Raw genomic sequence first — 26,374 nt, 5'->3', positions numbered from 1 at the left:
CCTTCCTTCCTTCCTTCCTTCCTTCCTTCCTTCCTTCCTTCCTTCCTCTCTCCCTCCCTCCCTCCCTCCCTTTCTTCCTTCCTTCCTTCCTTATTTGAGAGAGATCAAGAGAGAGCACACTAGGAGGGGGCAGGGAGGGGCAGAGGGAGAAGGAGAGGCAGGCTCCCCACTGAGCGGGGAGCCTGATGCGGGACTCTTGAGGGGCTCTTGATCCCAGGACTCTGGGATCATGACCTGAGCCGAAAGCAAACGCTCAACTGACTGAGCCACCCAGGCACCCCTTTTTCATTCTTATCTCACGAACACATGAAGTTCATTTTGGTCTCAAGAATTTTTTGCCTTTGCCTTTCCTTCTACTTGGAATACTCTTTCATGAAGTCTTTGCATGGCTACCAGGTCTCTAGTAGAGTGGTCTGCTATTTAGAATGGTCAAGACAGGCCAGTCTAAGGAAGTACGTTTGCGTATAGAATGGCCTCAACCAATTAAACTAAAACAACAGCTTCCACCACATCAGTACTATTCCCGTATTTAATCTTTTCATTGGATGTTATTGTTATGTTTATATGTTTATTGATTAGCTCCTCTTTAGAATGTAATCCTTGAGGGCAGGGGCATAGTTGATCCGAAATGTGTATTGGTTGACCATTGACATATATTCAGATTATAATATTAGGTAGTTTGTCTGTGTCAGTGTCGCCCAGTGGTATAAAGCACTATGTTTACAGTTTACAGGTGAGAGTATCAGATCTGAGTGGGTACTTGCGATATCAAGACATAATTATGAACTTCCTTTCCTAGATTGATGCAAGTTCCACTAAAGAACTATTCCTAAATGGGGGGACAACTTAAGCTTACCATTAGGATTTAGTTGGTCAAAGACACTTGTGTTCATCTCATTTTTATTGACTATTTCTGAGAAAGCTCTAAGAGCAGTAAATTATAATTTTAAATGACATTGTCAAATAGAGGTTCCCTTACTAGGGCCACTTTAAATATGCTTTAAGTTGTTGCCATCTGAGTGGTGTTTCATAGGAGCACTGTAATGCCAATGGGATTTCAAAATAACAGCAATAAGAACAATCCTGTATTCGTTAGATTTTTTTTAGTACCCCCAATTTTTAAATTTTTATTTATTTATTTATTCATTTATTTTTTAAGATTTTATTTATTTATTTGACAGAGACACAGCGAGAGAGGGAACACAGCAGGGGGAGTGGGAGAGGGAGAAGCAGGCTTCCCGCTGAGCAGGGAGTCCGATGCGGGCTCGATCCCAGGACCCTGGGATCATGACCTGAGCCGAAGGCAGACGCTTAACAACTGAGCTACCCAGGTGTCCCGCCCCCAATTTTTTAAAATAGTAGTCTTTATGTAATATAATGCCATCTGATTCACTTGGAAATCAGATTTGATACCTAAAGTTGAGGGTCTTACTTTTTTTGATGATCTGCCCTGCCCCTCCTTGTGGCACCTCCAAGTCCTCCAGGAAAAAGATCAGTTTATTTCCAACCAGTCTTTGCCTCAGAGTTTCCTCTGCTATTACCCAGGAGTTAGAGGGAGGGGAAGAGGAAGTTTGCTCCAGACTTAACAGCTATAGATTAGCCCACTGTATCTCAGATAATAAGTGCTTCATCATTCTTCAGTTGTCTTGTCCAGGTCTTGCTTCGAGTGGGGAGCCCAGAAGTATTTTCAAGCCCATGCTTGAAAATGGTACAATTATCATCTCCCTCTTCTAAACAACGTACTTCTACCAAAGTAGCATATGATTGGACTTTTTTTTAAAGGCCAGTATTAGCTTGTTGTGCCTCTGGTCAGTTAGCATTCCCTTTTGTGTTTGCTTGTTTATTTGCTTGTTTATTTGTTTACACTCTTGGCAATGCAGTTCTTCTCTTTTATTATTATGTTGTCTAATCGATGTGTAAAAATACTTAAATAAGGAACTTTAGCTTGATTTCTAAAATTTTTCATCCTAGTTTTGTTTTAATGCTCCTAGAATGTCAAGATATTTCTTGAGTAATTATGTAAAAAAATACATGTGTTTTAGCTATCACCTACAAACTTTTTAAGGGCATAGTCTCTCTGTACTTGAGTCATAAACAAAATATTGAACATTGGAGGGCCTGAGAGAGGACCCTTTAGTAGGCAACTCAAGATTACTCCTCAAGTCACAGGGTGACAGATCAGCGTTTCAGCTCTGCATATTCAGTAACTGCCACCTCCAGTCCACATTTCTTGCTCTTTCTACCAAAGAGCTCATGGGAGACTTTGTTAGATACATTATGGAAATAAAGGGACACCCTGTCTGTGGCCTTTCTTTGTGTACCCAATCTTGTAAGCCTAAAACAGATCCATGCTGACCAGCGTTCCTAGACCACTCTGTTCACTGCCTGGCTTTGCCATAGCTCTGTGTGAGGTATCTAATGGTATGACTTAACCAGTAGCGTAAAGAAATGCACAAGTACTGTGAAGCTTGCTCTCTATTTTGATTCTATGTTTTGTTTGCTGCTGGTGCTTTGTTAGTGCACTCATTTCAATGGCCTGTATAAATAGTCATTAAATAATCAATACCAGACTAAAAAACTGTGTTACAGAATAACATCAAAGAGAGAACCCAGAAAAAATAGAAATCAGTGCATATGCCTAAAAGGAATCTGGACCAATTCTACAGTATAGGAAAGAATAAATATGATATTAATATTGCATAAGACTTAGAGATAATAGATAGTAACCTTGCTAAAGACATATAATGTGTAACAGCACAAAAAAACCCAAAAACCCCCAAATGGTTTGAGGATCAACAGAAACAGTACATGGTAACCAAATAGACCATGTATGATTGCACATTTTCTTTCTACCCTGCCCCAACTTAATCTTTTTATCATTTGTAAAGCTATTTCTCTCTCCATTTCCCACCGAACTGTGATGAAAGATATTAAAACTTCTTCCTTTTTTATATTTCTGTCCCTCTTTAGTTTGGAGGCTTAAAGTCCTTCTCTGAAGTAGTCACAATATCGAAGACACCCCCACGGACTCACCTGAATGCCACCCTTGGTGTTATTAGACCACACTTAGATTACTGCACTTGGTTCTGGGTATGTTACTATGGGAAATCCATTGACCAATTGGATTTATTTCAGGGGATAACGTCAGAAATGATTTATGAGGAAGGACTAGAGGAGTTATTTATAGCTTGACCAAACAATGACTAAGAGAGCTGACTCCATAAGCATTCAAGGGATGGCAGCACCAACGCGGGAGAACGGTATGAGGGCGGCTTGCTAAGGCAGGGGGTGGAAGGCACCGAGAATGACAGAGATGAAATTAACAAAGAGAATGGTAGCAGCTGTGAATAAGTAGGCTGAGTTAGAGATAGCGGGGTGCTCTCTTAAGAAAAAAGAACACCGTGGAATTTTTGCCACTTCTGTTTTCAGAAAATAAGATTTTGAGAATATAAAAATAGTCCAGGTTAAGAACTGAGGAATGGGATAGGTCCTGTTCCTACCAGTCATTGCTGTGTTTTCACTGTTAGGTGGAAGAGAGGCAGAAGTTGTGTAATGAAGGAAGGATTATTCTCAAAAAAGTACTTTTAATCAGTGTGTCCTTGACATTTTCAAACAAGAGTGTTCAATACCCTCCCTCATGGAGAGATGCAAACGTATAACCGTGGTGAGACTCTAACGAAAAAATTAATGCCTATTAACTTGTTCTTTGGAGTCAGCAGGTTTTCAGATAAGCTGCTGTTATTTTTTGGCATTCTATTTCAATATTTGGAAAGATCTCTGTGGATCTTTCCTTGTAGGGTAGAAGTTAGCAGTTTATTCTGAAGATTTAAAAACGAAGATTCTTATATCTTACAGAATGTTTTGGTTTGAAGATATTCATAAAGATTTATGTTTCTCATTTTTATGGAGATTTGTTTTTGTTTGTAATCAATTTCTGAGTTCCAGAAATGCAAAGATACTACACTGGAAGAGGTGGCAGCTGACAGAATTGCTGTCTTTGACCTTCTGATGCGAGTTTAGTAACTAATCTGGAAAATAATGAACTGCAATTAATGAAATCTGTACTCATATTCAAGTGTGTTTCTCAGACAGCACATAAAATAATTGAAGGAACTTCCTGCTCTCTAATTAGTTAGATTGAATTAATTTGGCATAATAGCGTTTTTCATGTATCTAGAAGTTTGTGTTCAGATGAAGCTATTTATGTCCTTCAAACTTTGGGACTCCAAATGGCATTCTTGGTTCATCTGGAGAATTAAAGAGTTAATACTCAGCTTTAATTTCTGCCATCAAAAGCACAGTCACATTTCTGGCCTGTCCTTGTTGTACGGCCTGTCCTTTTTCAGTGTCCCGCACTTTGCTTGGGACTGTCTTGTCAACCACAGGGATATTTTTCTCCATTTTCAACACTGCTTCCACTGTGGAGGAAGGACAAAGCCTTGAGGAGAGAGCGCAGCACCCTGCACATCTCAGATGCTGATTGAAAAGATGCCTGTGTGGCCAGCGATTCCATCTTTCATGTCAGTGATCCTTCCATATATAAAATGGGAAAAAACAAACCAACTACTAGTTCTTCCCTTGTGTGCAAAGATGCTGTTGTAGGGCTTCTCAGGCTTGGATTCCCTTGGTAAAGTGAACATATAAATGCTTATCCTTGTGTCATCATCACCAAGGGTTCGTCACCATAACTAACCAAAATAAGAAAAAAGGGTTTATGTCTTGTCTTCCAGCCTTCAGTGTTCCTTAATTGTTCAGGTTCTTTTTTTTTTTTTTTTTAAGATTTTATTTATTTATTTGAGAGAGAGAGAATGAGAGAGAGAGAACACATGAGAGGGGATAGGGTCAGAGGATGAAGCAGACTCCCTGCCGAGCAGGGGGCCCGATGCAGGACTCGATCCCGGGACTCCAGGATCATGACCTGAGCCGAAGGCAGTCGCTCAACCAACTGAGTCACCCAGGCGCCCAGTTGTTCAGGTTCTTTAAAGGATAATGATATGAGCATTTCCACCTTATAATTTAGTAAGTAGCATACATAATAAATATACTTGGATATGTTATGCTACATTCACTTGCTCCTGAGTTAACAAAGGCAAGTTTGCACAGGGTTTCTGGAGTACAGACTTCAAAAAAAAATTTTTTTTTTAATTCAAGGCAAATGATTTCCATTCAGTTCCTTTAGGAATGAATTCTTAGGCACTTTACTACTGTTAGTTTTCCAAAATCATAATGTTTTGCCATCTCTCTTTGCCCCAGAAATGTGTGGGTACTGTATTGACAGATACTGAGTTGACAAGGTTGTCTTCACAATCAGGCATGGTAGTTGATCTGAAAAATAGTGAAAATGAGAGTTTCTGAGGCAGTACAGAAGTTGATTGAAGAGACCTTAGTCTGCCAGTCATTTTTCAGAAATTGTCATTGTACACTTTTGTATGAGTCTCTAGACCAGAGATTGGCCAACTTTTTTTGTTAAGAGCCATATAGTATTATTTTAGGATTTGCAGGCCAGTCAAAACTAGCTGTAGACAATACTTATAGTAAGTGAGTCTGGATGTGTTTTAAGAAAATTTTACTTATAACCCTCCAAATTTGAATTTTATATCATTTTTTCATGTAACAAAGTATTCTTTTATTTTAGTAATTTGAAAATGTAAAAACCATTCTTAGCTTACCTGATATACCAAACAGGTGACAGTCTAGATTTAGACCCTATTTTATTCTATTTATTTATTTATTTATTTTTAAGATTTTATTTATTTATTTACTCGAGAGAGATAGCGAGAGAGATCACAAGCAGGAGGAGAGGGAGAAGCAGGCTTCCCGTGGAGCAGGGAGCCCGATGTGGGTCTCAATCCCAGGACCCTGGCATCATGACCTGAGCCGAAGGCAGATGCTTAACCGACTGAGCCACCCAGGCGCCCTTACTCTATTTGTTTTTAAAGATTTTATCCATCTATTTGACAGAGAGAGAGCACAAGCAGGGGGAGCAGCAGGGAGAGGGGGAAGCAGGCTTCCCGCAGAGCAGGGAGCTTGATGCAGGGCTTGATCCTAGGACCCCGGGATCATGATCCAAGCTGAAGGCAGACGCGCAACTGACTGAGCCACCCAGGCGCCCCAGACCCTATTAAAAAAAATTTTTTTTAAGAGAGAGTGTGCAAGTGGGGGGAGGGTGGGGAGAGGGAGAGAGAGAATCCCAAGCAGGCTTCATGCTCAGCATGGAGCCCGACTTGGGGCTCGATCTCAGGACCCTGAGATCATGACCTCAGCCGAAACCAAGGGTTGGATTGAGTCACTCAGGTGCTCCTAAAATTTTTAAGATTAACAAATATTTTGTCTTTTAATAACCTTGAGAAACTAATAACCATTATTTCAAATGAAGTGAAATTACATCCTTTTAAAAAAAAAACACCATAAGTTTTTTGGGCCACCTGGGTGGCTCACTCAGTTAAGCATCTGCCTTTGGCTTAGATCATGATCTCGAGGTCCTGAGATCGAGCCCCGAGTTGGGCTCCCTGCTCCATGGGGAGTCTGCTTCTCCCTGTCCACTCTCTCAAATAAATAAATAAAATATTAAAAATAAAAATTAAAAAACATTTTTTAAAAGATTTTATTAATTTACTTGAGAAAGAGCAAGCAAGGGAGAGAGCATGAGCATGGGGGTGGTGCAGAGGGAGAAGGAGAAGCAGACTCCCCACTGAGCAGGGATCCCAATGTGGGGCTCCATCCCAGGACCCCAGGATCATGACCTGAGCCAAAGGCATACGCTTAACCAACTGAGCCACCCAGGCGCCCCATAAGTTGTTTTTTTCACATAAATATTTAAGTAAGTGTTAACAATTATCATGTGGAGGTTTAAAAAGTAAACTAGATTCTATAAAAATAAGAAACTATTTTTTCTGACAACTCCAGAAGTACTAGTATTTGAAATTTTCTATATGTACTACCTCAAATAAGTTGAATTAACACATATATAAATAATATAGTGAAATAAGTCTGTTTTGATGGTCTTACTCACTTTTACCCACTGATAAAACAGTTTACTTATTGATCAAAGGAGTGGACCTTTTAGTTGTTTTTTATAATTAGTTAAATAGGAATATCAGATATTAGACCCTGAGTGCCTATTTCTGAGGAGCATAGGAACCCTATGTGTGGTTTTGCTCACACTGTATTCCCAGATCCTGGTACAGTCTTCGAAATATAGCAGGCGCCTGATACATGTTTGTAAATGAGTAAATTAATAATACCTAAGGTTCTTTATTTGAAAGAAAATGGAATTAATATCATATCCTTGAATGGCTTTGGGTCTGATAAACACAAGGAGAATCTTTCGATTTATATTTTATATCAGATATAATTGTTGATTGTTTAAAAGTGGGTTTATATAGTACACCAAGCTAAAAGTATCTTGGAAGACACCAAACATTCCAGTGATTAGGAAGAGCATGGGATTTTACAAATGTGCTGAGTGCTTACTGTGTGTCAGGCACTTTACATGCATTAGCTCAGCAGTGGTGCTGAGTTAGATCAGTGCTGTCCAGTAGAAATATGTGAGCCACATGCGACATTTTAAATTTTCTGGTAGGCACATTTAAAAAAGTAAAAAGATCGCTTCTCGGCCTTTTGGCTAATATCAAGTGTAGTATCTGTTCTTATCAGTTTAAAAAAGTAAAAAGAAATAGGTCAAATTAATTTTAGTAATACAATTTACTTAGTATAGTCATAATATTGTCATTTCAATCTGTAATCAATATAAAAAAATTACTGAGGTATTTCCTTCTTTTTTTTCCTGTAAAGTTCTTGAAATCAGGTGTGTCTTTTACACTTCTAGCACATCTCAATTTGGATGCTAAATTTTTGTCTGAAATCCTTGATCTGCATTTGGAGTCATAAAGTTGAAACAATAGATCCCTGTGCCCAAGGTATTCCAAACATACTTAAAGGCACTTTAATTCTTAAATTTACACATTATTCATTAAAATTAAGTAAAATTAAAAGTTAACTTCCTCAGCCACGCTAGCTGCACTTCAAGTGCTCAGTAGTTACACGGGGCTGGTGGCCACCATGTTGGACAGCACGGAGAGGGTGGTACTAGATACTCTGATACTGAGGAAAATGAGGCTCAGGTAGATAAAGCACCTCGTCTAAGGATACAGAGCCTAGTGAATGGCATACTGAGATTTGTATTCAAGAAGCAAAGTTGGATGCACAATTGTGATATTAAGAGATTTCACTGGATCTGATTAAAATATTGCAAGTGATTATATTTGTAGAATGAATGAATCTAAAATATTTGAAGGAAGGACTGGACTGGTCAAGACATGGAAATACACTGAGTAGAACCTATTTGTATTTTCTTTTCTTTCCCATTCCTTTCTTTAAAAAATGATCTATGGGGGCACCTGGGTTGAGCATCTGACTTCCACTTGGGTCACAATCTTGGGGTCCTGGGACCTGGCCCATGTTGGGCTCCGTGCTTGGCCGGGGGAGGTCTGCTTCCCCTCGTGCTGCACTCTCCCTCTGCCCCTCCCCCTGCTTGACCTCTCTCTCTCTCTCTCAAATAAATAAATAAAATCTTTTAAGAAAAATTATCTATGGGCAATGGGGAATCATTGCTTTATAGCAGGAGAATGACATGGTCAAATTTGCATTTCAGAAAGCTCTTGTGACTGCAATTTCAAGGGTAGATTTGAAGAGGATAAAACCAAAAGAATCTATTCGAGTGTATATACAAACCTCATGAGGCATTGTAATATTGGGCAGAAAAATTAAGTCCCCTTTCCATGCCTGCATTGATACTTTGAGGTCACTGATCGAAAGGGGCAGGTGACAGGTAGGATAAAAGTGTGTCTGGTAGGGACCAGCTGGTGGCCACCTGTCATCCTCTCTGGGTGACACTGCTTAGCGAATGCACATGTACTGGATTACCACCTTCCAGATGTGCAACCCCCAAGGTGATAAGGTCTACTCGGACAAACGACTGATGGGTCAGGTAGAATGCTGTGTTACTCATTTAAAATAAGAAATATAATTGCCAGATGGACAAAAGTGCTGGCGTCATCATGGCTAACACACTCTTCGCCAGATCACCCTGGAAAACCAGAGTGTAAATCCTGAGCCTCCTCCGTGAGTGGGGACCGCCTGCGGAGACCAGATCCTGCAGGCAGCTGCTGTGTGTGTCTGGACCAGCGCTTGGGTGCTTCCTCCAGCTTTCGTCCCGTGACTTCGCAGTGCCCCTTGCAGCCTAACCGCCCTGCCTCTGATTAACATAACCTTTAAAAAGTATGTTTATATTGATTAGGGTATTGCTGAGTCTTGATCTTTAGGTAATTGTACGTGTTTGTTTTTGTCCATTGTTTATTACTTTTATCAGAATATATTTGAAGATTGGGAAGTATTTTGTTTGTATACACTCCCCCTGCTTGGTTTTGTTTATTTATTTTTCTCACTTTAGCATCATGAAAACCAAAGGTTGTCTACTGGTTATTTATAACAAAGGTAAATAGTACATCTCATGTTCTTATGCTTGGTTAGAATTTTTAAAAAAGGGGGTGCCTGGCTGGCTCAGTTGGTAGAATGTGACTCTTGATCTCGGGGTTGTAAGTTCGTGCCCCACATTGGGTATAGAGATGACTTAAAAAAAATAAAATCTTAAAAAAAAAGATACTTGCTTAGGAACCATTGGAAGATGACATTTGAGAGTTTATCAAATTCAGGGTGAGGGGTGATTATTAGGAAAGGTTCATTTTCCAAACAAAAAAATGCATCAGAAAATTCAGTGTTTTGAAATGAACTGAATATTTTTTGCTTTAAAATATTTCTTCTCCCCTCTACCTATGCCAATGCCCAAATTTCAAAATGTCTATTCTTTTCCAAATTCTCTGTAACTGTACAATGTGGCCTTTGTCATGTCACTTAAGTAATTAATTTGTTCATTTACGTATTTTTATTCATTCAACAAACATGAAGTTATTCTTTTATGTACAGGAATACAGAGATGAATGAGCCATAATCCCTGCCCTTTGGAGAGCTAAACAGGGTGACGTTACGGATGCTGTAATATGTATGTCTGGGGCTGGCGCGGTGAAGGCAGTTTCGGGAAGAGTAGATCATGCTCAAGCTGAGACAGATGTGAGTCGGCACTCACCAGGTAGAACATGATTCCCTAGGGAAAAGGAAGAGCTCGAGGAAGGCTCCGGCAGAGGAATGTGGTCAGTTCAGAGTGGGGTTAGCTTCACAAGCGAGGAAAGGGTGCAGCCTCACGGAGAGATGAGGGCCTTTACATGTTGCCAAAGTGTTAAAACTTTATGCTTTGAGGCAGAGGGGTCTCCCAGTGACTCCGATGCCTGGTTGAAATTCTGAGCTGATCTGCCCTGTTTTCTTCATTCATGTGGCATTAAAAAATGACGGGCTGTGATATGAGATGTGACCCTCATCTTTTCCCTGAAATACTTCTGAGCAGCTCTCTTGCTGGAACCCACTCATCTGCTAAGCTTCAGTGATGCTCAGCAGACGGCATGATTGCACATTCAGCTGGTGCTTGGAAGTCGGTCCTTTGCCGTCTCTGTCACCGGCTCACTGGGCAGCCTGGATGCATGTAACCATTAGGTGAATGTCTCCGAGCCTTGGTGTCTGTAGTGTGAGATGTAGATAATTATACTTATATTCGCCTGCCTTGTGGGACTTCTCCTTAATATTTATAGCTGCAAAAGACTTCGTCATTTTTATTAATAGTTGCCAGATGTGTCGTAAGGATTAATGAACTTATGATCTGAAATGTTTTGAGCTCCTGAAATAGGAGGCAACTGCCTGCACTGGGGATGTGTAAAACAGCATTAAAATGCAAACAATACACATTTGGAAATCTGAGCTCTTAGGTGTGAAGGACAAATGGCACACTTAAGATTTCAGTACACTTTGTAGGTATTTTTGGTATCCTTAATGAAGCTCCTGAATTCATCACAGGCCATTGCCCAACACACAAGCCTGGGTCCCCTTGCACATGGGCCCATGCACAGGGGCACACACACGCATGGACACGGGTTCTGCTAACACCACCGTGACCCCCCTCCCGGTCATCCATCCTTCCTGGGCATCATCTTTGACTCTATTTCCCCAGCCTCCCCAGCCAGTTCTTTTCACGTGGTCAGGACTCTCCCTCCTATCTCTAGCTTTTCAGTTCCTTTTCCTCTTTCCATCCAAGTTCAGGCTCTCAGTAGCTCTCCACCAAACCGTTGAAGCAACTTCTTCATTGATCTCTCAAGTTTCATATCTCCCCTGTTTAAGGGTTAATCGTCTCCAAGCGTAGCTCTTATCACCGCTCATTCATTTACCTTTGATAGCTCATCACTGTGGGTGAAAATCAACCATAAGCTCACGGCCCTAACCTGCTTCCCTCTGCCCGGTGCAGGTCACTCTAGATCATTCTGTCTTCCCCAAGCCCTCCTGGCAGATTGAGTAGCTTTTCTGGGGACAGAGGTGGCAGTAGAGGGAACACATCAGGCGCAAAGAGCACCGTGCTTTTGCCATGTCGTTCTTCATGTTGGAAATGTCCCTCTGCCCTGGGAAAAGCCGCTCAGTCTTCAAGGCCTGTCTCAAAGTGCGATCGCCTCCGGCAGGGTATTCTAGGCCTATTTCATTTATCATCCCTTCCTCTGGATCTTCTCTGCGTTTGAAGCTTTCATTCTAGTATCTATCATTTTCCTTGCTGTTTCAGTTATTTGCATACATGTCCTTGCCGGTCTGCCGAGAGCAAAGCCTGTGACTTTGTGAACTTTGTGTTCTTCCCAGCACCTGTTGCGATGCCTTGTACACCGTGAGACCCGTCTTTGTTGAACTGAATTTGTACATTGAATGAGTCCCGGTTATCTTCTTCACGTAGGACGGTATTATGGAAAAATTTGAAATACGTAAAAGTAGAGAGAATACGACTGTGAATCCTGTGTACTTGTCACCTCGCTTCAGCGACAATCAATACAGAGCCGGTGTTGTATGCCTACACCGCATCCTCTTTAGCCTGCACCTTTCAATCAATACAGAGCCGGTGTTGTATGCCTACACCGCATCTTCTTTAGCCTGCACCTTTCAGAGTCCTCGGAGACATATCTACCTGATGCTCACTTGGCCAGGGTTGGTTTCTGGCAGCCGCCACCACCTGGCTTCCCAAGGAGGGGGCCCCGCAAAGTTACGAGCACGGGAGCAGTAGCAGTGCTCCAAGTACTTGACACACACTCAGGACCCCCTCAGCCCCGATCCCATCTTATTTTTGACACTGTGTTTAGCCGTTCCAGGTGTGTGTCATCATCCAGTGTCCTGCTTCCCCCTTCCTCTGAATGGTGGCCTCGGGGTGGGCCTGTTCACGAGGCAGGTATGTTGCTGGTGGAGAAGTCATGGGAGTGACTGACGGTGGCGGGAGGCCTGTGAGGAGAGACGTGAGGGCTCAGCGTGACGGCCCGGAGCCGTGACGTGGGGCCCTGGGTACCAGGAAGCCCGTGGGCTCGCTGATGCCACCGTGTCACAGGCTCGTCCCTTCACTCATGGCAGCAGGTATTTTTTTAAGCATTTACTGGAGTTTTCTCATTCCCCTGAGTCCGCGAGGAGAGTGTAAGTTGTGTTTCCCTGTTCTGTTAAGGAGGGCAAGAGTCCTCTCATCTTAGAGAGGCTTCATCCTGGCTGGTTATGTTCCACCCTTGGTGGGATTTTACCTGTTTATGCTTTACGGGGGAATGTTTCACCCCCATCTTGTCTGCTTTAAAGAAGATCTAACTGAGGAATAGAGGTATTTTGGGGTTTGAGCTTAAAAGACCTTTTTTCTGCCTTTACGAAGGAAATATGCTGCGAACACCTTTCCGTTTGTGGGGGACTTCAGATACTATGGAAGAAAGTAAATACCAAAAGGAAGATGGCAGCCCCTGTATTCAAGGGCTGTAAGGGAGTGGAGGATACTTGCTTGAGTAACTCCCCTGTCACTGTCTACCGGGTCGCCAGCAGAGCGGAGTTACTTGGTGCTGTGAACTCAGGTTAACCTCCTGAGTGCACCATCTTGTTCCAGGTGGGCTCTTGTCCCTTCAGTAAGAGTTGGGGCTGCTCAGTAGGAAGCCAGTCTTCGGCCATCCAGCCTAGTGCCTGCCAATTGTCCGGAGCATCCTGATGGCGTAGAAGCCATCGTGGAAACGGGGAGGACCTGGAGCATGTAGGGTCAGAGGAAGGGAAGTGGAAAGATAGGAAATCTGCCTCTCTATGCAATTTAGATTAGGTAAGAGATGAGTGGTCAGCGACTTTTCCTTTTGGATCCAACAAGACAAAGAACACTGCTACTGCATCGAAACAAACTGCGACACCCAATTTTGACCCTCCTGTGAGGCTATGCTGTCAGGATCCTCTGGGAGCTGGGCATCCTGAGGCGAGGTCCAGACTCTGGTGCTGGAACGGGAGGACCTGAGAAGGAGCCAGAGGTTGGTTGATGGGAGAAAGGCAGAAGTGGTGGATTCGTGGTTTCTTGGAGAGAATCCCGTCTGTCTCTGTATCTCACTGCCGTTGTAAACCCAGCAGCTGCTAAAAGGATGCCTGATTTCTTCTCCTTCGCAGTTACCAGCTACTACTTCTGACCTCCCTTTTCCTTATCCTGGTGCTAATGATTTTTTCACTCTTTCTTTTTAATGTTCCTTGAGCCGCATGTCCATAAGTAATGACGTCCTTCTCGTGCTGTTGCTTACACAGCCATTGATTCAGGCTCTCACCCCCTCTCATCTGCTCTGTTGCTGGAGTCTCCTCAGCGATCTGCCTACCTTAGCCTTTAAATATTTCTCCAGTCGCTTTGCCTTCTACTGCCAGATCTCTCAGCTCAAGCTCCTGCTTTTCACTCAGGCATCTCTGGCGGTCCTCGTCCTTACTTGATTGGGATACCAAAGGGTCTCTCCATGTATCTGTCCCGCTCTTTGCTCTGCCCCAGAAGTGGGCTGTAGCCGGACTGGCCTCCTTACTCCTCACTTCCTGTGAAGACACGCGCCGGTCCTGCTCGGGCACCAGTTGTCCTTGGCCATCAAGGCTTCGTTTGTGTCCCACCTCCTGTCTGAAGCCCTTCCCGATCTTTCCTGTTCCCACCCCTTCTCCCTGGCATCCTAGAACGCTTGTAGTGCAGAACAGCCTTGACGAACACACGCCGTACGTGAGCGCAGAGCCTGTGTGCTCTGTAAGCACACCGTGTGTGTTACTGTTTTCAGCACGTTTCTGGGGTTACCAGCCGCCTGCTGTGCTCCTTACTGCTAACACTGCCCTGTGTAGTGTGGCGTCGCTAGCCCTTGGCAGGCCTACTTGGCAGTGACTTGTTAGAATTCGCGAAAGTTGTAGAAGTTCACTTCGACTGGGTCCTCCTGACGGGCTCTCCAGTCTGTTCAGTGGAAACCTCTGGTTATCTCTGTTCTGCTTCTCTTGATCCCTCACGCCTGCCTGTTCGCTTGTTTCCTCAGCCCGTGCCCCGAATCATGGTGCAGGCTGCCCTCGCGGATGCTGGGACGACCAGAGCGGCGGAGGTGAGTCAGACGGGCGGGGGTGGGGGGGTGCCTTCACTGGCAGCCGCCCCACATGTGGGGGGTGGCCCCGATGCCGTAACTGTTGAGTCCACACCCGTGGGTTTTTCATTTTAGCGTTCCCGTTTTGATAATTAGCTATAATATAGGTCACTGTCTTCTCCCTCTATATTTTCCTTGTTCCACTTTTCTATTTTCAACTTGTTAATCATATGATTGCTGAACTTTTAGGTGCTTGACTGCTAATGTAGTCTGTTGCTTTAATAGCCCACTGCTAGGCAAAGGCGATTTCTATAAACAGAACAATCTCCTTATTCCAAGTGTTTGCTTAATTCTCAGTTTTACATTTCATTCTGATTCATGATATCAGCGTGAAAAGACTAATGCTAAGCTGGGGAGAAAATAGTCTCTTATGATCTCCCACAGATGAACAGCACTTCTCATCTTATGAATAGCAAATCTATTTTCTCCCACTGTGCGTTCATTCTCTTAGGAAATGCTGTATCTTCATCAGAAAATTTTATTTATTAAAACAACAGCAAAATGGGCAAATAATCTGAAAGGGGATTCAGTCCTTTCTGAAAGGCCCTTTCCAATCCAGGACATATTTGGTGTTCACGTGGCCCCCCTCACTCCCCCATGAGTCGTGTGAGGCAGGCCTGGGGCCCCAAGGCCAATGGGACAGAGGGAGGCCGAGTCTCTTACTGGCGAGGGCACCAGATCTCCTGCAGCCTCTGCAGCTCCAGCCACACCGCTGTTCATCCTGGTGGTTTTTGCAAGGCTAGACTTTCACAGCAGTCTCTAGGAGTGGCAGTGGTAAGGGAATAACCCAAGGCTGGGGAATAGGTTTCCACTCACATAGAAACTCCAGTCAAGTGGGAGCGGCTTCCCGCAGTGCTCTCACGGAAGGAATCTGAGGCTGCGCTCGGGCTCAGCAGGAAAGAACGGTGCAATCAGGGCTCGCCTTCTGCCACCTTTGGTCTCTGATGTCACTGTGGATCTGACCTCTGGTCCCTGGTTGTAATTACTGGAGCTTTGGATAAACCCTTTAACCTCGCTGGGCCAAGTTGTAAAATGCATATGGTAATACTTCCTGGCCTACATCAAGGGATTCATGTGGGAGCAAATGGGATAATGACCAGGGAAATCTAAGGCACACTCCCTGGACTGTCACCTCCTCAGGACGGGACATAGCTGGCCCTTAGCAGACAGCTGTCCATGTGGCAGTGATGGGGTATTACCCACCAAGGGAATAGGGAGCACGCATGATTCCAGAACCAAAGTTCCCATTCAGATCCTAGGCTCTTGTAATTTTGTTTGTATATTCTTCCCTGCCTGGTCAGTGATATTAAAAATAAAATAGAAAAGAATAAATAAAACATGTACAAGTTGCAAAAGAAAAATGATTGAAGGATTGCCTAATCTTTTAGAGTATTTATGCTGGTGACAGTTATTGATCTATTGGATTTAGTAAATTTTGCAGCCTAGAGATCCATCACAAAAATGGGCTGTTAATCTCAAGAGGTGCCGTTAATTTTGTACCCTGAAAGTGTGCCTTGTGGGGAAAGGAGGGCCTCTGGAGACAGGAATATAAATGACAATTCACGTGAAAATGCATGATTTATCAAACTTCTGAGTTAAGCCAAGTAACTGTAAGAGACGTATAGATCTCAGCTGTTTCCCAGTTCAAATAAATCCTGTATTTCAAATGGAAAATGGCCATTCCTGTAATATAAATAATCTTTCCATAAATATTGGAAGACATATTTCTTTTTCTGAACAGCACCCTTCTCCAGTGCACCAACCCCATTCCCCATTCCTGCCTTCTCTCTTGCCCCTGTCATTGTGAATCGGGGATAGAAAGATAATCTGCTCTCTTCTTCAAATGGCTTCAGCTGTCAATGAAAGAACACCTTAGCAGCACCTCAGAAACAGTAGAATGTGGACGGGCAGTGGCTGTTGTCATTCCCCAGGAGATTGGGGCCGCGTGTGTGTCTCTACCAGTGTGACTCAGACGAGTGATCCCAGAGGGGAAGGCCAGCCTCTGTGGCTCCTTCCACGCTCAGCCCCTCTTCACTGCAGGGCGGACGGCTGCTCGGCCTGAGTCTCCCTGGATCAGAGGGCCCCGACCCGTGACACGAGACCGGCCTGCAGCCCGCCCGTCTCCTCTTCTTCCATCTGACTCCCCGCCAGGAGCCGCAAGTCAGCTACCAGGCCCGAGCGTCGTTCGTGGCTGGGCTGGTGGAAGCTATGCTAAGTCCCTTGTGCATCCGCCAAGGACATCCTCCTCCATCCAACTTTGCAGGAGAAAGTGCTCTTCTGGCTCTAGTGATTCTGTCCGTTCCCCATGAAGTCCCTGGTGGGGAGGGGATCTGTTTCCATGGGAACAGGGTTCTGAGCCTGAGTGCAGCAAGGCCAGGGGTGCAGGCGGGTAAGGAGGGACTGGAGATTTAGTGTGCACCTACTGGGTGCCGCGCCCTGGGGTGAGGGCCTTTTCCTGCCTTGTCAGGCCTCATGGACCCTGTGTGGCCATCGAGTATGCATTCTGGCCCACCACCAAGCAGGTGCTGTTCCACACCAGCTGAATGTTCTGCGAGTCAACTCAGTTCTGACACTGTCTACCCGCAGACCGCGTCAGCACCCACTCAGGCCCACAAGACTGCCCCCGCTTTGGATGCCAGTCGCAAGCCCAGGTTGTCTGTCACCTGTGCTCTGACCAACCGGCTGTAGATAAGAGGTTCCAGTGATCCCCACTTGGGTTTGATTAATTTGTTAGAATGCTTCACAGAACCTTTTTACTCACTAGATCACCAGTTTATTCCAAGGGATACGACTCAGAAACAGCCAGTGGAAGCGAGGCATGGGGCAAGGTGTGGGGAAAAGGTGTGGACGTTCAGTGCCTTCCTGGGTACCCTGCTGTCCCCACACCTCTGCATGTTCACCAGCCCAGCAGCTTCCAGAAGCCTGTCCTTCCAGGTTGTTATGGAGGCCTTGTTACACAGGCGCTATTGATTAAATCATTGGCAATTACTGATTAAGTCACCTGCAGCCCCGCTCTCTGCCCCGGAGGCCGTGGGGCTGACGCACTAATCACAAGGTGGGTTCCCCTGGCACCCAGCCCCCATCCTGAGGTGCTGCCCCAGAGTCACCGCCTTAACGTGACCTCAGGTGTGGTTGCAGGGGGCTTGTTACAAGACACCTTTATTGTTCTTAACACGTAGGAAACTCCAAGGGTTTCAGGAGCTCTGGGGCAGAAACAGGATGAAGGCCGAATATATATTTCTTAGGGTAAGTCAGGCTATCCCAGGCAGCGGTTAGACTCCCGAGTGTATACAGAAGGCCAGGAGGTGGAAGGGGCAGGCCGGCGGCCGCCCGCTGTGCTCTCAGCGCCCGCCTGGCCCATAGTGGGCTCCTCGGCATTTGGTGCGCGGAAAGCCGGGGTCACATGGACGAAGTGGTGGCACAGATGGGACACGGGGTCCGCCCTAGTGCACAGCAGCGGCTTCCCACCCTGCGAGCCGTCATGTTTCAGCCGATGAAATCTGTCGCAGTTCTTTTGGGAATGAGCAGCAAACTTGGAGTTTTAACCAGTTCTCCTTGCGCCCTTCCCTGCTCCAGGCTCACCGAGAGAGCGTGGGGATCAGTGCGGCCCCTGATGTGACTGCGCACGCGGCCCCCGTGAAGCTCTACGACAGACCGACCAAGGCGCCTGCCCCGCAGGCGGCCGCTGCCGGCGCCCAGGCCCCCGAGGTGCAGGAGGGGCCGCCCAGCCCCCTGAGCGAGGCCTCTAGCGGCTACTTTTCCCACAGCGTGTCCTCCGCCACGCTGTCCGATGCGTTCGTCCCTGGCCTGGACAGCGCGGCGACAGCGGGCGGGCAGACCCCCGGCTCGCCCCCGCCGGCCCTCTGCCAGGCCACCCCGGAGACCGAGTTCCCGCTTCCCCCGACCGCTGCCGCGGCAGACGGTGAGCTTCCCGCCCGCCGGCAAGGCCAGGGCAGCCTTCTGTCGCTGCCGGTCCCAGCAAAGCAGGATGCGTGGGGCGACAGCGATGGCGCATGCGAGGCCAAGGAGCCGGTTTCCTCGGAGAAGGAAGACGCGAGCGCACCCCCGACTCCTCTCCCCGCTTGCGCCCCCCCGAAGGAATCGCGCAGCCGGCAGGGCGGGGGCGAGGTGTCCCCGGCCAGCACGCGGCTCCGAAGGCCCGAGGAGCGCGCGAAGCCGGCCGCCGGCTCAGAGCTGGTCGCCTCCACACCGCAGGTGCCTCCCGACCTCCTGTCTCCGTCCCCTGCTCCTGCGTCTCCGTTCAGAATCCAGAAGGTGCGGACCTCCGAGCTGAAGTCGTTCACGCGCATGCTGGGCGGAGACCCCAGCTGCCCGGCGGCGGCCGAGGAGGACCTCCTGGCCTCGGGGGCGCTGGGTGTCGGCGGGGCGGGGGCACCGGCCCTGGGAAAAATGGAAGTGTCCTCCGATTCTGAAGAAGCCAGCGAAGTCCCAGAGTGGCTCAGAGAGGGAGAATATGTCACCGTGGGCACCAACAAAATGGGCATCGTGAGATACATCGGGCCCACCGACTTTCAGGAGGGGACGTGGATCGGAGTGGAGCTGGACTTACCTTCAGGTGAGTGGCGCTGCTTGGGGCCTGGTTCCCGGCGTGCAGGTGACTTAGCCAAGGGCGGGCTGGCAGAGGAACGTGCTGTGTGCCCCTGGGCATATCATTGGACCTCCCGGAGCCTCTACTTCTCAGGACCAGGAATAAGAGTTTCCTAAGCCCTCTCTTTGTTTAACCTGCATTTTTCAGAAACCTAAGACATTAATTGAAAGCCACTATCAATTTGGTAATGAATTTAAGGACCTTTTTTTTTTTAAAGGCACAGAGGCCTCTGCTCTTGAACTGTTAACAGTCTGACGGTAGCTCTGTGCGGGTCTGCTTGGGTTGCAGACACATGTCTGTGGGGGTGCTTGGATGCCTGGGCGGGAGAACAGGAGGCGGGGTGATCTAAGGTGCATTCCAGGCTCACCAGTCTCTTAAGTGTCATTGTAGAATGGCACATCTTACAAGCGACTGGATCACCATTTTCCGAAAAACCAGGGGCACAACTTAAGGAATTACTTGGTCCTTCAGATGTTTGTATTTATTTATTTATTTATTTATTTATTTATTTATTTATTTATTTATTTGTTTAAGAGGGAGAGCACGAGCAGGGGGAGCAGCAGGCAGAGGGAGAAGCAGACTCCCCACTGAGCAAGGAGCCCCACATGCAGCTCGATCCTGGGATCCTGAGATCATGACTTGAGCAGAAATCAGACGCTCAGTCAGCTGAGGCACCAGGCATCCCCAGATGTTTTTTTTTATAACACAGCTTTATTGTGATACCAATTCACATACTGTAAAGTCTACCTGTTAGAAGTGTACAGTTTAATGGTTCTGAGTATATTTACCGAATTGTGCAACCATTACCACAGTCTACTTTTAGAATAGGTTTATCAGTCCTCCCCCACAAAAAAGCCACATGTCCATTTGTAAGGCAGTCTCCTCCCTAAGCCCTAGGTAACCAATAATCTATTTTTTGTCTCTCTAAATGTATATGAAATGTCTCAGTCTGGACTTTCACATAAAGGGGATCAGGCAGAATGTGGGCTTTTGTGACTGGCTTCTTTCACTTAGCATGATTTTCCAAGGTAGATCCGGTTACAAGCTGGGTCAGCACTTCATTCCTTTTTATGGCCAAATACTGTTCCGTTGTTGGGGGGGCACCTTTTGTTCATCCATTTGTCAGTGGGTGGACATGTGGGTGGTTTCCACTTTTTGGCGACTGTGAATAATGCTGTAAGTTGGAAGTGGTTCCAGAAGAGTCCTATAGCTAGAATATTTTTTGAAGGAGTATCTGCTACTATGTGCAGAGGAATTGGGAGAGAAGTTTATATCTGCAGTTGAATTCAAGAATTGAAGAGGGATTAACAAATGGATCAGTTCATCCAACAATATGTATTAAGCATCTACCACGTAGCAGTCACCATGTTGGATCCCAAGGATACTTTGGGGAGTGAAATAAAGTCCCTGGTTTCACTGGACTTTCATTTTAAGAGGGAGAAAATTGCCAAGTAGACAAATAAATAATTAAAATTTGATAGTAGTAAGGATCATGAAGAAAATGAAATGGGGTGAGTGGGCCGGATGGTGAGGAACCTAGAAGCGGGGAGCTGGTGCTGGGGGCGGGGGTGCATGCCCTGGGAGCCGAGTGACAGCGGTGGCCCGAGAGAGATGGTCTGTTAGGTGCTTTGAGAGGTGCACTGAGGGGACCCTTGTTGATGGAGAGCAGAGGTGTGGTGGGGAGAGAAGGGCAGGGACAGTGGATGTAGAAAATTCAAGATTGTTTTTTGCTGCAGAGATCATGCTCCCCACCAACCTGTCCCCATGGCACGTTGACATTTAGGGGTCATGGAGGCCCGTTTCTTCAGGCACCCTCTCCCTGTACTGACTTGAGTGCCGGGTTCTCCTTCTTCACCTCAGTGCATTTTCTGTTGCTTTTACAAAGGAAACTTCCTCACGCCATCTTGATACATCAAGTGTGATATCTGACTAGCTACAATTTGGTAATTTGCCAGTTTCCATCTGTTAGAGTCAGGAAAAATAATCGTTCTACAATGACATCCATCCTAGGTTTACATGTTGACCAGCCAGGTTGAAGGTCCATGCCCGAGGCTGGGGTGGGGTCGGTCCAGCTCTGCTTTGGTGACTTGCCTGCACCCGGACACCGGAAATGGCAGGACCTGGGGCTGCCCGGGGGTGCCCGTCCTTGGGGACCACCGTGTGCCTCCGGGGTCACCCTGGCCTCCTTTGCTCAACAGTGAGCACCTGTGCCCCTGGGGAGCCACCAGGCACACAGGGGCCCGGAGCGAGGGGCTGTGAGAAGCCACCCCCATGTGTTCTTCTCTCCTCCCCTCAGGTAAGAATGACGGCTCCATCGGAGGGAAGCAGTACTTCAAGTGCAACCCCGGCTACGGGCTGCTGGTGAGGCCAGGCCGGGTGCGCAGAGCAGTGGGCGCAGGCCGGCGGCGCAGCGCGGGTCTCCGGCTGCAGGGCGCCCCCGAGCCCCGCAGGAGCAGCACCCTCTCCGGCTCCGCCACCAACCTGGCCTCCCTGACCGCGGCTCTGGCCAAGGTGGAGGGCGCCACAGTGCTGAGGGCCGACAGGAGCCATAAGAACCCTGAGAACCGAAAATCCTGGGCCAGCTAAACCAGTGCTGGATGCTGCAGCCCCCCCTCCCCCCTCCGGGTCGCATCCTCCCGGGCTGCCTGCCTGCTTCCCTCTGCCTCCCAGGCAGAGGCTGACAGAGAGGGGGTGGCCAGTGCCCCCTTCTGAGCCTTGCCAGCGACAGCGCTGGGGTGGGGATGGGAACTGAGTGGGCAGGGACACCTTAAACCCCCTTCCGTGGGGAACATGGCGAGGCATCCTTTCTGCACAACACAGGGCTGCTGACCTCTCCCTGCTCCTCCTGGGACTCTGGAAGCTTCCTCTGCGCAGAGAATGGGGAGGCATCTCAGCAAGGTAGAGGGTGGAAGGTTCTGGGAGCTGAGAGCAGTCCTGGATTGTGGGAGCGAGGCTCCTGCCCATCCCCGTGCCTGGGGTCCCCCCCCCCTGGGGGGGGCTGCTGTTCCTTTTTTTGGTTCTGATGACCCCATTAACCTCTTAACCATCTCAGTGCCTTTCTTTCCCGCAGAGGGGGGGCATCCTCCCTGTGCCTCCAGAGCCGGCACCCCGGCCGACCTGTGCTGGTCCTGGCTTGCTCCCTAGGCTCACTGCATCCCTCCGGCCCCCAGAGTCCCTGCACCAAGTAACGAGCTCCCGTAAGTGCCTCTGGCTAGCCTCCTGAGGTTTCTGGCACTGGGTCCAGGGCGCCCTAGCAAGGGGCACTGGGCCTGGCCCCTCCTGCCTTTCCCTCTTCCTTTCCACAGGGTTTCTTAGGGCTTTCTTTGTGGGTGTGTTAGTGTCTTTAATACCTGCAAAGTGTTTTCTCTTTGTCATTTATTCCCTTAACAGAGTGCTTAGAATATATTTATTTATATTTATTTTTTCAAAATCTGAAGTCATTCGCGAGCCACAATCATCTGCCCAGGCATGAGTGCCCGGGGCTTGCCTCGCACATCGCCAGCCTCTGAGGTCACTCGGGCTGCCAGCCTCCGGCCTCGGGTGGAGGTTCCCAGAGGGGCCAGAGGATGATGCCCCTCCTTATGTCGTTATTGACACAGATACACAAGTGGCCTTACTCTAAGGTGACAGTGACAACTTGGAGAATTATGTTATTGTGCTTCTGCAGTGACGAAGTCAGGGGCATCACGGCCTTACCTGGTGCAATTTTGGTTTCTTGGAAGGACCTTAGACTAGTTTAACTTGGCTATTCTCTACCCTGACTCCCTGACCGAGCCTGGGGGACTGTGGCCTAGCAGGGCTCCCCCCTGTCCCGGTGGCTGGCCCTTTGCCAAGCCACAGACGCGGCGCGGACAGCATGAGACCTCCAAGAGCATTGCCCACCTCCTGTCAGGATACTTCTGGGCCTGGAGCCCTTTCTTGCTGGGCTCACTGGGACGGGGTCTGTGGAAGCAGGCAGAGGGCTGGTGCCTTGCAGGCCGTGGTGGTGCGTGGCCCGGCGGGAGGAAGTGCTGGGTGGGCAGCAGGGCGGGCAGGGCCGATGGGGCCCCTCCATGGCAGCAGTAGCCCAGCGACCACCTGCCGTGCGCCTCACGAGCTGGCCGCAGGAGCCTAGGGGACACGGTGGCCCCTTCGGGACAGAGCCCTGGGTCAGGATTTGTGCGCAGCCGTCTTGGAGGCCCGCTTTTAGCTCTCACGTTTAGACCCTAAAAACAATGCCCAGAAAGCCCTTTTTTGCAAAATCTCATTCTCTAGGGATTTGAAGCCCCTCCTGAGACGTAACACCAGGTTCCCTGCCCCTGGGTGGGGCTGGGTGGGGCTGGGTGGGGCCCGCGGGCAGCGGGGAAAGCAGAGCCCGTGGGCACCCCCAGGTGTGTGGCTGCTGCACGCCGCGCCCCCCCCGGGGAGGAGCCCGAGATTAATTAGCTTCCATTAATTACACGTGGCGGTGCCCGCCAGCCGCTCGGGCCCAGCTCCCTAACAGCCCGCTGTGCGCCAGCGCGGTTTAACCGGCCTGGGAGGGGGTGGGCCACACTCGGCGGACAACGCGGGCCTCCCGAGGACAGAGGACAGGGCCCGGAGCGGACGAGCACACCCCTGGCGTAGCCTTAGCCCCGCAGATGTTCATAGTTTCAGGGCTGGACGGGATCTTCCCACAGGCAACAGGCTGAAGCCAAGGAGAGGTCGGTGCTGCTTTCCCGCTTGTAGAAGTTCGGGCGTCCGACTGCGCGCCAGGCGCTCTCTGCTGTCCCCGGAAGCACCCGGCACCCTCTGCTCAGCGCCGAAGCTGCGCTCCCACCCCCGGGGGCCCCTGCGTCCCGTCCTCGGCCGCACAGCTCCGTTGGCCCCGGGAGGGCGGTGTCTCTGTTCCTCCGGCCGTGGCGGCCGCGGGGGCACCGCGGGGGCTCCTGCCCGGCGCCCCACGTGTGAGGGGACCCGGCCCAGGGGCGGGGCAGCCGCAGCCGCGTGGCGCCCGTCTTCGTGCTGTGCGTTCTGCGCCCTGCTCTTCGGCGGAAGGTCCTTCCCGGCCCAGAAGCCCTCTAACAACCCGCGTCCCGTTAGGGGTCGTCCGTGGGGCCCGTGGACGCGGGTCCGGCGCCACCCCTTTCTCTGGGGCGAGCCGCTCCTGCCCCCACAGCCTCCGGTGACCGGCCTGCGGGCCCACGCCGGGCACCGCGCGCACTGGGGAGAACCACGGGAAGGTGGAAGGCCGGCTGGCTCTGTCGCTCGGGCTGGGAAAGACGGAGTAGACCGCAGTGGGATTGAGGACCCGAGCAGGGGGGCCGGGGAAGAGCCCTGACCGAGTTCAGACCGGCCCGGCGTGGCAAGAGGTTTCGGGACCACCTTCTCTTCCTCCCAGGCTCGCCGCCTCCCCGGCCCGGGCCTGCTTTTTAAACACGGCCACGTCCCCCGCCCGAGATTCCGCACCACCGTCCTGGTCCCCGCATCTCCCCCGGGCACAGCAGCCTGTGCTTGGAGCCCGGCCTTCTCTGGGCCTGGAGCACCTGAGCGGAGCGCCGGGCGGGACAGCTCTGTTGCCCCCCGGGTGGGCAGGTCGTCGTTCTTCGTGGGAGGAAGGTGCTGGGGGGCTGCTTGCCGGGGTTTCCTGCCAGTGGAGCGTGCTTTGGGCCCCGCCCCGTAGCGTGCGAGAGAGGACAGGGCCGCCCCGTCGGTGTTCGGGGCGGGGGGGGGGGGGGGGGTTCCCCCCGGCTGGGCGGGCCCCCGTGCCCGGAGAGGCGGGTGTGGCTCTCCTGCCCCAGCTGCGGCCCCGCGGGCACCCTGGCAGCCACGAGGGCTGTGCCGGGTCCTCGCAGGGACAGGGTTTGCCGTCCTGAGCCTCCCGTCTTCGTGCTCCGCCACCTGCACGTCCCTTCCGGGCCCGTGTGTCGCCGGATCACTCGGGGTGCAGGCGTCACTCCGTTGTAGTCCGCTGTCTTCCCGGGCAGCACCCCTCCTTGGTGGGGCGGGGTGAGCAGTGCCAGTCGGAAGGAGGCCCGCCCTGCACTGGTCTCCGGCCTTCCCCCTGGCTTCTCGGTGCAGACTCCTGGTAACTCGTTGCTGGGAAAGCAGTGGCACGAAGTAGACGTGGTCACTAAAGCCGTAGCCCAGGCAGTCCCCGCAACCCAGCATTTATTGGGCCAGACGTGGCGTCTTGCGGGTCGTGTGACCGTGGGAGACGGAGGGAAGCGCCGCATCTCCCCTGCCTTCTGTTCTCACCTTACTGATAGGCCTGATGGTAAATGGCGGGTCAGCGCTAGGGTGCGGGATGTGGTGCCGGCAGCTCCCGGCTCTGGCATCCGGGGTGACAGCAAGAGGGCTGCCTGCACGCACGTGCCGCACGAGGACGTGGCAGAGGCCAGGCGGGGGCCGCAGGGGGGCAGCTGTCCGGAATCCCAGCCTGGCCGGAGGCGCGGGAGCAGGAGAAGGCACGGCCCGCGCGTGGGGCCGGGCTCAGCCGTGAAGGGCCTCGTGTGTTTGCGGAGAGCTTGGCGCTTCCGTTGAGCTGTGAATGGGACCCTTGAAGAGTTTGAACGGCTTTAGGCGTTTCCATCCCCCATTACTTCCCTTTTCTCCCCTTGGCTTATGTTCCCTGTATGTGAGACCCCCAAGAAGTTCCAGGGTATTTATTTTCCTGGCGAAGACCAGCCCCACTTGCCTGAGGTCTGCCTGGAGGCCTGCGTCTTGGACGGGGAGTGCCCGAGGAGGCGGCCACCAGTTTGTCGTGCCTTACCCTGGGGACGGCGAGTGCAGCCTGTCTTTTATGCCCAAGACGCTGGCTCGATGATCTCCGCACGCCTCTCTCTCTCCGAGAAGTCCGACGTGCCTTCAACTGGGCCGCTGACACTAATTTTGTGGGGGGTCTTGGAACATCTCCATGTGCAGAGTTGTGTGAATACGATGGGTTCACGTATAAAGAAGTGATTTTGATTGAGGGACTATATTGATTTGCTGCACATGAAATGGGAGTTTAAAAAAAATCCAAAGACTCTGTAATGAATTGTAAAGACTGAATGATTTGTATTATATAATGAACTAAACCTCTGTAATTTTGTACCATATATGCCTTTCCGTCGTATGACCAGCAGCCTCTAAATAAACCCAGATGATTTCTTGCCTATGTCTGAGGTTGGTCTTGTTGCTTTTCCCTCCCTGACCCAGGCGCGGGGGTGTTTGGGGTCATTCCAGACGGTCCCACAGG

At 49.5% G+C, this 26,374-nt stretch overlaps 1 protein-coding gene and 1 pseudogene across 2 annotated transcripts in view; both read left to right on the top strand.

Moving 5' to 3' along the window:
* The window catches only part of KIF13B (kinesin family member 13B), a 205,639-nt gene that overhangs the window by 175,159 nt on the left and 4,106 nt on the right, over positions 1 to 26,374 (top strand). Inside the window, exons 38-40 of one of the 2 annotated variants that reach the window (XM_035022643.1) lie at positions 14,466 to 14,528; positions 18,144 to 19,143; positions 21,473 to 26,293. In XM_035022643.1, coding sequence (XP_034878534.1) covers positions 14,466 to 14,528; positions 18,144 to 19,143; positions 21,473 to 21,762 — 1,353 coding nt within the window. In that variant the 3' untranslated portion in view covers positions 21,763 to 26,293. Of the gene's footprint in view, positions 1 to 14,465; positions 14,529 to 18,143; positions 19,144 to 21,472; positions 26,294 to 26,374 lie in introns of those variants that run through there. The other variant, XM_035022644.1, reaches the window with a different exon arrangement.
* Positions 7,605 to 7,708, top strand: LOC118022588 (annotated as a pseudogene).

Source organism: Mirounga leonina, unplaced genomic scaffold (genome assembly GCF_011800145.1).
Source record: "Mirounga leonina isolate KUSES-001 unplaced genomic scaffold, KU_Mleo_1.0 Mir_176, whole genome shotgun sequence".
NCBI classification, from domain to species: Eukaryota; Metazoa; Chordata; class Mammalia; order Carnivora; family Phocidae; genus Mirounga; species Mirounga leonina.
The sequence above is the reverse complement of the archived record's forward strand: the minus strand, read 5'-3'. Positions and strand labels throughout refer to the sequence as shown.